General features: G+C 39.7%; 2 protein-coding genes across 5 annotated transcripts in view; one reads left to right on the top strand and one right to left on the bottom strand.

Annotated features, from left to right (window-relative positions):
- ccdc187 (coiled-coil domain containing 187) overlaps positions 1-7,521 on the bottom strand; it is a 20,998-nt gene extending 13,477 nt beyond the window's left edge. For 2 of the 4 annotated variants that reach the window (XM_014010935.1, XM_014010939.1), the window contains exons 1-5: positions 7,323-7,521; positions 6,944-7,037; positions 2,010-2,072; positions 1,538-1,673; positions 1,324-1,414 (exon numbers count right to left, since the gene is read on the bottom strand). In XM_014010935.1, coding sequence (XP_013866389.1) covers positions 1,324-1,414; positions 1,538-1,673; positions 2,010-2,072; positions 6,944-6,992 — 339 coding nt within the window. In that variant the 5' untranslated portion in view covers positions 6,993-7,037; positions 7,323-7,521. Of the gene's footprint in view, positions 1-1,323; positions 1,415-1,537; positions 1,674-2,009; positions 2,073-6,943; positions 7,038-7,314 lie in introns of all 4 variants that reach the window. The other 2 variants (XM_014010938.1, XM_014010936.1) reach the window with 2 other exon arrangements.
- Positions 7,522-10,317: 2,796 nt separating this feature from the next.
- Positions 10,318-12,002, top strand: uts2a (urotensin 2, alpha). The gene is made up of 4 exons (XM_014010934.1): positions 10,318-10,685; positions 11,362-11,478; positions 11,617-11,660; positions 11,778-12,002. The coding sequence occupies exons 1-4, from the start codon at positions 10,511-10,513 to the stop codon at positions 11,883-11,885; spliced, it is 444 nt and encodes a 147-aa protein (XP_013866388.1). The 5' UTR covers positions 10,318-10,510; the 3' UTR covers positions 11,886-12,002.
- Positions 12,003-12,008: the final 6 nt, after the last annotated feature.

Below are 12,008 nucleotides of genomic sequence, written 5' to 3'. Positions count from 1 at the left end.
GGCCTGGGTCGGATTAGAAAAAAAATCTGATTTGTCGCGTTCAGACTGTCAAAAAAAATTGGATACGAGTCAGATGGGTCAAAAAAAATCGGATTTGGGTCGGATTTGCCTGCAGTGTGAACATAGCCATGGAGACACTTTTGGACCGAGGCTGAACCGAGCCGAACCGCAAAGCTGCTGCCAGGGAGGAGAGTTGTTGTAGCTCCGGTTTAAAACGTTCACGGTTCTGTGCCCCCATGGAAAACTCGTGCGTGACAACTTTGCACTTAGCTTMAACTCTGTTTTTGATGAAAATAGAAAGTTCTGCTGCCAACATTCTTGCTAACTTGTTAGCGCAGCATGTTGTTGTGATCACGTGAGCGCTACATGCCGGATCCAAGCGCTGCTGGATAGAAACACTGGAGCGGAGTCAGCGAACTGCTGGAACGGACTGCTAATATCGGAGCGCTTATATTGGACTGATATCGGATATCAATATCGGATCGGGACACCCCTAACAGAAACTGAGCTAAAGTTTGATTAACTGAACCATTCACAACACATACTACAAGCATGACATCTCATGAGATTGAAATTAACTTAATTAACAAGTTAACATACAAAGTTAATTTCAAAGTTTGACCAGTAGATCTGACATAAGTGGGTGATATGCATTATTTCAAGAAATGCTAGRTTTCACTCTAGCTTTAACTTTTAAGGTTTGTAAAGTTGGAACAAATTGGCATTACAGACATCTAAACTTATACTTCTATGATGTGAAAACATTGACTTTCATCTGAATGACATCTGTGCTGAACTATTGGACAGAGCAGCATTCCTGTATGACATATAGAGGTGTTTTAACAGAGGACACAAACATATTGTTTTAGGAGAAATGTGCAAAATAGACAATATTGGCACTACTATTACAAAATGTAAAGATTTCAAAGCTGTATTTACATACAGGCATCTCTTTATACACTCTCAACCATCAAATTTTGTTTGCACATTCTCAGACATCTGTGATCCAGTCTTAGTGATTCTGACTGCTTGGATAAAAATTAAGTGTCAGTGTTCAAAATCAACCTTTATATATATTGTTGTATATGTCAGTTTTGGAGGGGATACCATGGGAGTGTTTACACAAGTTTTTTTTTTTTTTTTGGTAAAAGGAAAAAAGTGAAGTTAGGCTATTAGCTGTGCTCATAATAAACAGTAACTGTTTTACCTGACTCTTTGTATAAATATAAAATCAGATGTTTCTCAAGTTTAAACTGCAAAAAGGTAAAATGTATAAACTAAATGTGTATTTATGCAGACATAAAAGGAGAGTTTAACGCTCACCTCGTCATCCTGCTCTCTCCTGACAGCCTCCTCAGCTGATCGCTCGAGCTCTTCTTGAATCAAGCGAGCATACTCAAAGTCCTGCTCTTCTCTGCACAACAGAGAAGGAAACTTTTTATACTTGTGACTTTTTTATGTAATAACCAGCATGCAACAGTGCAAATAAAAATATGTAAGATAAAGCATGCGTTGTGTTAGATGCATGGTCGCCTACATTTGTCTGGAGGCCTGTTTGTGGAGGATGCTTTGCTGCACCTGTTGCTCCTCCTCATCCTGTAGCCTCTTGGCCACACGGATGTCATTCTGCACCAGCTGGTTCTTCAGAATATTGGTGGTATAGTATTGCTCAACTGAGAGCGAGACACAGAGAGAAAAAAGCAGAAGCTAAGCTAGTACTGAATGTGCAGCAACAAAGAACCAAGTCTCATTTACAGGATGGTAATGTGGCACGCCCGCTTTTTATTGGATTTCTAGAAATCTTTAAAGAAAATTAAATAACATGACTCTCTTTTTACAGCAATGATCTGAACAATAACCTTCATGGACCAAAGAAGCAACTAAAACCCGTAAGTCATGTGACATTGACAGTTTCGATATATTTTTTCTTTTTTCATATAAAAAAAGGTTTTGCTACAAATACAGACAAATAAATAAAATTCAATCTTTACAATTATCTCCATACTCACTCTCCTGCTCTTGCAGGCTGTTTGCCAACACGCCATCTTCCAGCACGGCAAAACTCTGGCAAACTGCAACAACAGACCAGAGCAACGTTTCAGCATCACACAGTTATGGCATGTTGAACAATGACAGGAAGGAGAAAAAAACCAAGTGTTTAATAAAGTGAGGAGTTTCAGAAGTAAAATAAAAAGGAAACTGAAGTTTTCAACAGTCCACTGAGGCTCCGTTCTGATCCAGAGCTGAGCCTCTGAAGGAACGTGAGTGTTGTGATGTCTGTTCATAACACCAGGAAAGACTAAAGAGTGATGCAAGGAAACAGAAAMCATCCTCTACTCTGACATGTCCAGTTTATCCGACTCTTTAAAATCCTCATCTGACAAGTGTTAACTAATTAAACTAGCACCTCCATAACTTACTGAACTGTAAAACAGCAGCACCTAGATGCGTTTGTGTGTGTTTGTGTTCAACATACCACAGCAACTGATATTTACTGTGTTTTTAAGTAGCTGCTGGTTATCCACTGCTTAAACATGAATGTTCAAACTTTCTGACGGGCTCAGAWCCATGCTGCTGGTACAAATGTGTCACCATCTGACACTAACTCAGTTCAGTTTGCATAAACAAACCTCTGTGAGGCAAACCAAGTCATTTCTGTCCTATGATTCCAAAGTGTTAAAGTACACTATATGTTAATAAAATATAGGTAATGACAGGGAAAAGAAGCAACCTATAGTTTACCCTTTTCTTTAGTTTCAAACAAATAAAAATCAGATCATTTCTAATAAATGACCAACTAAGGCACATTTTCATACTGAAGGTATAGGGTCGTAACACGTACAGTTTTGTATTACTCTCTGATCTGACCTTAACAGCTTCAACCTTTGCGGACAGCTGCTCTGATTAAACATGCCAAATGCTCACAGCAGTCCTTYACAAGCTGCAAGAACCTCTCTGTGCTCCAACCCACACGTGTTTACACGTCTGTCAAACAAACTCAGGAGTAATTTAAGAGAAAATAAACATGCAGAACCAATGTGTTGCTAAAGACACACAGTTAGCAATCAGCTAGCTACCTTATTTTCCTGAGAGAAGCTGCAGTGGTTTTCTCTCTCTCTCTCTCTCTTTTAATCCAGAACTGAATCTTTGAATTATGAACTGAGTTCAGGGAAGTTTAAAATATTTTATTTTGCTGACTCATTAGCAGGTCCACACAGAAATACCCGCTTTTCTGCTAATGACTCCACTGAGTCCATCAGACCTGGAGGAGCACCMGGATCTGTAGAGAAGAAATCTAACATAATCCTCAGGATCCTCAAATATTCTGTTAGTCAGCTGTCCACAGGCAAAAGAAAACGTGTGCACCAGAAGCACTAATTGTGGTAAAAGTAGGGTTTATTAGTGATTTTTAATCTGAAAAACAGGAAATCTAATTTTAAAACCAAATAATTATWATTAAAAATGGAACATATTGAATGTGAGTGTGATCTACTGAGCCTGTTGTCTGCAGTCTGTTAGCAGCACACCATATGTGAGCTGAAAACAAAACATTTGACTCATTCAGTTTAAAAAACACTTTGCAGAGTTTWCATTCTTGTGTGCTCCTAAAAAAACACATCTGAAATGTTTCTAAACCTGAAATTCACTGGTAACTGTAGCAAGGAGCCAAAACTACAACTAGAATTTCCAAAACCCTAATGACAAAAAATAAATGATCATTTGCAAACAAGACAGTGAGCACACAAAACACAATTTACAAAACATGTTAAAGAAAAAAATACATGACAAAAAAAGCCAACATGATGTGATTTAAACTTGTGTTTGGTGAGATGTTTTCTGCTCTGTTGTAATGTTTTCCATCATGTTGTGTTTTTACAACCTCACTTTGATTTAATCACTTTAGTGTTTTTTTGTTTACTGTTTTGTTTTTAAAAATGTCACATTTCTAGAGGAGCTTTGCATTGTTCCAAAGTGGATTGTTTGTGTTTCAGTTATTATGATGTAATTGCAGCTTTTTCATCTTCTAAAAGAACAACGATCCTCATTTGAACAAGAGAAACAGAAATCATGTTAAGAAGCATTTTCTGCTATTACAGAACAAAAAAGCCCTAAAAAGTTACAACCAACCAAAGCGAAGCCATAACTACAATGACTCATCTAAACAGGGAAGGGAAAGAAGCACGGGACAGAGTGTTGTAATGAAATAGGACTGAAAGAGGTTTTTTTACTCCTCAAAATGAAATTAAAAAATGTTGAAGCTAAACAAAAAACATGTTTGGTGTTACATTTCTGCAGAGTGCCATCTGACAATGTTTACAGAAATCACTCAGAGAGTGATAAGTCCGCCCAAAAATATCGGTTTATACCATAAATGACCCTCATAAGCCCTCATTCAGGTTTAGGCCACTCCAACACACACATAATACTTCTTACACCTGTTGTGGGGCTTTAGAGACTATCCGTTAAATGGATCTGCAACCTGTCTGCAAGTGAGGGGGGGTCAAAGCTGAGGTCTTACTTTTAGCCACCGGGACAAAGTGACAGCTCAAAAACGTTTAGGTCCAGCGCAGAAAGAAGAGTGACAGATGGACGGGAAAGATGGAGAAGATGACACACTTGTTTGGTGTGAGTCTGTGTGTGTGGGTGTGTCTGAACAGTGGGTTGACTTGTTTTTCCAAAATCCTTCAGAGTACGATCACATTTCTCTTCTGTGTTTTAAAGACGGTCGAACAGGTTCGGAGAAAAAGGGAGTGAGGCATTCAGGGCCGGCAGTAAAAAAACCATATGTTCAGTGCAAATCCAGGGACGACTACTGTAAGCTTCTTAATATGGGCTCTGAACAGGCCTGGGTTTGTTTTTTTAAAAAGATGGTACACAAAACAGCCGGCAGACAACTAAAACTGACTGCAGCATTCGAACATTCAGGTATAAAAAGTTGCAAAGAAAAAAAACAACTCAAAATACAAATCAAGACGGTTTTACAGCAGTGTTTTCTCCTGGACTGTGCAGACTTTCTGTAGAGTCAAAAATGGAAACTATAACTTGCACAATATTTAACACCCTTCACAGACTTTAAGAAAACTGACGATGAACCAACAGGAGATAAAATGCTGCAGCTTATGTGAAGAATCCAGCTCGAGGGAGCGACCAGTCCATCAGTAACAGAGACATTTATTTCTCTTTCGTTTCGCAGCTACTTGGGTCACAGCAGCAGCAGCAGCAGCAGCAGCAGCAGCAGCAGCAGCAGCAGCAGCAGCAGCAGCAGCAGCAGCAGCAGCGCTTGCCAACGAAGAAACTGGCGAATGGAGAAAATGACAAGGGTTCTATTTTCAGCCAAATTCTCCCTCCACCCACCCACACGCTCTCTCTGCTTCTCCTCTCTGGAYGGCTCTGTTTTCCTTCACATTTTGTTGTTTTACTAAAGATTTTATCCCAAAATGCCAGTTTGTGGTGCAGCTGTTCAAACCCCAGCTTACTGGAACCAAGCCGCCCACAAACTAAAGCTTTTTGCTACGGATATTAAAAGAAATGTGAGGGGGAATGGGAGTCGGGTGGGGGGACGGGGGGGTCAGCTGGTGAGGATGAATTTGGGAACGAGTGGGAGGTGGGGAGATTCTTCTGGGAGCTGCATTCCCTCAGCATGTTGGGCTATATCAGGAGGAGTCGAAAGAGACACAAAACAGGAACWGATAAAAAGGGGCAGGAGGTGGGGGGGGCAGTGAAAACAAAGAGGGCTGACTTGACCAAGACACTTCAGTGGAAAAATAAAAAAGTGGAAGTGAAGAAGGACAGGGCTGCTGAAAAAACAAAAAAAATAAGCACTCAACGACACGTTAACTGAACTCTGGTACCAGTTCGACAAATCCGCCCGGTTAAAGTGGGCGCTGAGCTGAAACAATTACAGCRACTAGACGTTTGATTTACACGCCGCTTTTGTCTCTTCGACAAGTTTATAGATGCTATTACTGGCTTTGTTTGGGCTCTGGCCTCTGCTCGATACAGAGCCGCACAGTGTGGCCTTTGTACGCGGAAACAAGAGGGGAGTGCAGAATTATCTCCCTTGATAAAAGGACATGCAGACCTATTTCCATCCCGTTCATTAGTGTGGACATGCCAAAGACTGAGCCAGCCATCTACACCCAGRCCACAGCTCAGAAATTCCAAACCTCTGAATGTTTTCCTATGCAAAAATGAAGCCAAGCCAGAGCTGCATTTTGCTCTTTGTATCTGAACTAAATGCCTTTCCTYACTTTGTGGATGCAAGGAAAGCTAACAGAAGCATTAAAACTTGTAAAAGCGACACGTGATGCTTTTTTAAATGCTTGTACATCAAAAACAGCTGTTTTCTCCACTCAGTTCACTAAACTTTATTGACAGATCAGAGAGAACATTTCCTTTCAGCCCACTTGCACCTGTAAAAAGCTTTAAAAAGTCGAAGCATGAAGCCGTCAATAGACGTTTCATCTGATATGAAGAAAATGCACTGAAATTTGGTATTCRTTAGGTGTCATTCTTGGTATTCATTAGGTGTCATTCTGTTTGAACTGGACAGGCAGACCAGACAAGGGGCTCTTTTGTGCTTCTGTGTCAATAAAAACAATTCCCAAAGCTTCATGTCTGCAGTTTAGTAGCTGACCCTGATCTTTGAGCGGTCTGTCGAGGGGCTGAATAAAAACAAAACCTCTCTCCTGTATGGACCGTTAACCATTACACACTTTTTCCATACACTCGTGAATCTACAGGAGATTTAGGTGAGTATTTGATTCATTATTGTTTTTAGGATTATGTATTCGCCAACTGTGAGGACTTGGTAATAAACCTGGAACGTCATGTTTGGTGTGAGGGTTAGACTAATGTGTGAGTGGAGTTTATGTTAGTGTTAGGCACATACTGTAGAAATGAATGGAAATCAATACAATGCACTAATAATACAAGCTGTTACCTTCTCTGACAGGTGGGAGGTTGGTCTGGTCTATCTCCAGCTCTGCCATCTCTGCTCCTGTGCTCACTCCTTCATCATGATGCTACAGAAGACCCTGACAAGAGAAAAGGGAGAGTTCAGCCAAGTTAATATTTGATCAACTCAAATAAAACGCGTGGACAACGAGGACGGCTGGTTTAAGCGACCTGTCATGTTTACTACGTTGAGCGGCAGCCAGAACAAAAAGCAACACATTAACCTACATAACTGTAGAAACAATGTTGACTGAACTATGAGMGGCCATTTATCGACTGAGGTTAATGAACGTTAACACTAGTGTTGTATACAGACAGTCAACAAGTATGACGACATTTTGTCAACTTCAGTTCTACCTACCTACCTTCCTTCCTTCTTTTTCCTTCTTGTGTGTTATATCCTGCTTCGAAGCGACTCTTTCAGTGCCTTTACTTTCGGTGTTTTCTAGAAYATAAAAACAAAGCCCCGTCGACTTGTGCTGAGGTGGAAAAGGCAGGGACGACAAAGTTAAGAGCTGCTGCTTCTCTTCCCAGTTCCTGTTCGGCGGCAGAAGTGGGGGCGGGGTCAACGGATGCTGCGTTCAGGTCCGCCTCCAGAATCAGACACTCCTCTATCAAAGTTTAATCACTCTCTGGCTTCGGTGTTTGCTAATAAATTAAATATCAGAAGTGCYAGATACAGAGCACATTAAACGCAGAGGCGACTACAAAGACCAGCGAAACGAGTTACGTCAATCAGACATTTACAGGTAAATTATAAATTTATGGCCAAGGTTAGTCACACAAACACAACACGAACTACGTTAAAGCCTTTCATTTTTTCGCTTTAGCCTTGTGAACATGATATTTATGCTTATGAATACCATTCAGATACGGTTATAATGGCTTTACGAACACAGTTCATGCGAGTTTTATGAATAACACACCCATTTCAAACAGTCCTTGAAGTCAGCCCTTAATTAGACAAATATTTAATTAATATTGACCTGCTGCAGCTTAATTGGTCTGTTTGTTCACTTCAACATTGTGTTGTGGCTGCTGTGTTTTGGTTTATGGTTTCATAAATCGGAATAAATAAATAAAACAATAAAGTTGGCTGTAAAAGAAATTATACGCACAGACCTTGTGTTGCTGCTGACTGGAATTTTTTCTTTATGTTTTATAGCTGGTTTGTAAAGATTAGCTGAATATGCCCAGAGTGCTTTTCGAAGTGAAAGCTTAAACAAAACGAGAAATACCAACTTTTCTTAAAATGCTAGATTTTTTTAAGCAGCACTGGGAAATTTGCATTTAAAACTAAATTRTGTGCAGTCATTAGATATTCCAAATATAACGCTGCCCTCTGGTGGYAGTGAGTCAAAAATCACATTAGGCGAATGTTCGCAAGTGATTTTTGACTTGCTTGAGTAATTAATTTCCTTTTGTTAGCCAGGTTTGTGAGTCTTAGTTTTGACTAAGTATTTCTGAGTTGATGATTTTAAAGTAAATRGTTTTAGGTTATTTTAAATATCCAGTTTCTGTACTCTGTCCTGTTCAGGGTCAAGAGCTGGAGCTTATCACACAACATACTGTAGATTAGATGTAACAAACAACCATGCACACAGACTGACATTTGGATTATTTAATGCTTTTATTAATGATATCTGTCTGAATGCAGAATCTATGAGCTTCTCTGTTTACCATTGTGGGAGACTTTTTATCTCCGTCCGTCCCTCCGTCCCTCCGTCCCCTGCTTTGGGTTGCAGGGATCTGGTGTATTTTTCCAGCAGTGCAAGAGGTGGGTCGCAAGTCCATCGCAGGCCCAAGACAAATGACACACAAGCATTTAGACTCTCATTCACACCTAAGGGACAATATATTTAAAAAAAATTGAGGTGGCTGTGGTGCAGTGGGWGGACAGTTGTCTTGGGACCACAAAGCCACAGGCTTGATCTCTCGCCAAGCCCACATGTTGTGTTGTCCCTGAGCAAGACACCTAGTCCATAAGCTTCCCGGGTGCATCTAGCTGCCTGTTTCTCCACTTGGGTGTATCTCATGTGTGATGAATCAAATGCAGAGTACAGATTTTGTCAGTGAATGGGAACATGCATTGATGACAATACATAGCACATTATTATTTACTGTTTAGTTACCAATTAATCTAACTTGCATGTTTTAAGTCTATGAAATCAGGAAAGCATGCGTACAGGGAAAACGTGCAAACTCCACACAGAGAGGCCCTGTTTTATCATGACATCAAATAAAACCGATTATGTTTCTCAAACCCTACAAATAGGTCTGTCAAAATTATAATTAATATCCTAATGTGTCACCTGATACAACAGCATGGAGTCCCACAAGGCTCAGTCATTAGTCCCATGTTTTTTAAGCTGTGTATTACTTTGTTTTTCAGATTAAGGACTTTCATGGTGAGCTTCATCTATAGTTTAAATCTATGTTAAAAGTWGATAGAAAGTTTGGTTATTACTTTCTGTATTTATTTTAAAATGGAAAGAAACAATGGATAAATCTACATGGATAATTTTTGCATTCTAAAAGCAGTGGCACAACTAATTCATTTTTGTTAAAGACGTTGGAACAAACATTTTCTTCATATTAGCTTAATATAGTGTCTAATGTAACAGAAACATTTGTGATATTATGAAAACTTTTGTAGCGTAAACCTCAAAGATGAGAAACAGCATTTAATTGGATGTTCAAATGATCTGAAGTTGACAGCAAGCATATGATTAACACATAATGGAACCTTAACGGCTTCAAGAGAGCTAATGGAAGCTGTAGCCTCCCAACCATAAAATCAAATGCCCTTTCTTTATCTGCCTTATTTTCATATGGAAGGATAAACACTGACATCACTGGCTTTAGACTAAAGCTGTGCACTACACCCAAACACAGACATCTGACTTGTCTTACCCTCATCAATGATCCTGACTCAAAGTTTTGCTTTGGATGACAAGACAAAATAAAAGCACAAATCAAACACCATACACAAACCAGGATTCTAAATATTGCGCATCAATCAGTTTGAATTTGTGACCCGGTGAAAATTTTCCATTGTCCTAAATGGATTTAAAATGTCAGACAAGTCATAGACAACAAGGTCATGAACATTTTGCTGTGRGCCTCTGATTAAGTAGTTACTCATATTTATGAGGAACCGTCTCTGTTTTGTGTGCTGTGAGTTTTAGGTCCAGAGAAGTCAAATGGCCCAAGAAGTTAATGAACAAGRCGCATAAAGATCAAAGTGATCTATCTGCCCCGCGTCTCCACCACCTGCTCCCCGAGGAAGTGGGTGACATCACAGTTCATGCACCTGTTTCAATATCATTTTTAAAGGCTGTAAAAGCGGTTCATCAAGCCAGAAAGGTGGTAAATACAACAAAGTGTGCYCCTGAAACACGGGTCAATTTATTAAGTCTGTAATTCACCTGTTGATTTATACAAGTGAGAAACGATGTGGCTGCATGTTTCTGATGGCTGTTATGGCGATCAGAAATACAGTATGTGTGTGCCAGGCATAAGAAGCATATAAAACTGTTGGTACTGGTGGAGCATGCAGTGGTCTTCACCTGTGGACCTCTGTGCAAATCAGAACTGCTCRAAACAACAGAGTCCAACAGTGATGAGGTGCAACAATCTCCTTTCCTGGATGTTTGTGCTTGTGGCCTCTGGACCACTGTTTGCCCACCCCATCACAGAATCTGCTGAGATGGCCTACCCAGGACCTGGTGAGTAAAGGATAGAAATGTATTTTATGGTTTTATGCGTTCTGGTTAATCAGTTCTGCTGCATTTGGGACATTTTTAGTTACACAACTGAACTTGTAATGATTAATGTCAGCAAAGCTACAAGCTTGGACTTTAATTATCTGAGAGCGGCAGTGGTCAGTGCAGATTTATTTATTTATTTACCAACATTCACATGCAAGTTTTATTGTCAGACTTTTTGTTTTTTGACTTAGCACAAAAAGTAAGGAACTTTGTGTTTAGTAGATYATTTCATTGTTGTAACAATGGTCCTTAGCAATTAATCTTATACCACTGGAAAGCCTGTTAATTTTCCTTTTAGATAATGCCACATTTGTAAGGAACATGCATTTGTGGGATGAGCAGTATGTGGGTTGCGCACATGAAAATCTTGCCAAATCTTATACCAAACAGCTTATTTTGCTATTTCTATTGTTTGTTTTTAGCTTCTACCCAGGTGCTGCCAATCAGGTGCCCGCTATAAGATTTATTGGCAAGGGAAAATAATCTTTCAAACACAAATGTGTTTAATTTTTTTTGCTAAATTTATATATTTTATTAATGATAGGGGATTACAAGTGTGATAAGACTTAAATGATAGTCCAGTGTTTTTTCATTCCTTCTCCTCAATCACGTGTGGTTATTTTGTTGTCCCCAGTATCCGTGGAGGACCAACGAATCGGATCGCTGCATGATTTTTCTCTGTCGGAGCAAACCTTCCCTCCACAGGATGGAGCCGGTTTCAGATATTCCACTTTTCTATCTAATAGAGACAGTAAGAAACATGCACACAAACATGTATAGCCATTTTTGTTGCTAGCAGCACCAGTGGCACCACTCTTTTTGCTAAAGTTAGTGAATTTTGCTGCCATGATTCTTTTAAAGCRTATCTCATGTCAGCATATCCTCTCAGGTGCTGGAACAACAGGTCTGCTGCCGAGGGGCATCAAACGAGAGGTCAGTTTTCTAAAAGGGGCTRGTTAATAATAAACAAAATGTTATTGTTCTTGTRAAYTATACTGTATATTATGTGCTATAYTACGCACCATATAACTGCTTTATCTTTTCATTTAGGTCATATTGGAGAAGCAAAGTCTCTTAAAACCGTACAGTCTGGGCTTCCGAAAACAGTTCAGGAAGAGAGATGGAAACTCTGAGTGTTTCTGGAAGTACTGTGTGTAAAATAAAGTATTGCTGACTTACTCAATGCACAAGCTTGTACTAAAATGTCTTGAACTAACACACACACACACACACACACACACACACACACACACACACACACACACACACACACACACACAC

Source organism: Austrofundulus limnaeus, unplaced genomic scaffold (genome assembly GCF_001266775.1).
Source record: "Austrofundulus limnaeus strain Quisiro unplaced genomic scaffold, Austrofundulus_limnaeus-1.0 Scaffold75, whole genome shotgun sequence".
NCBI lineage: Eukaryota > Metazoa > Chordata > Actinopteri > Cyprinodontiformes > Rivulidae > Austrofundulus > Austrofundulus limnaeus.
The sequence above is the reverse complement of the archived record's forward strand: the minus strand, read 5'-3'. Positions and strand labels throughout refer to the sequence as shown.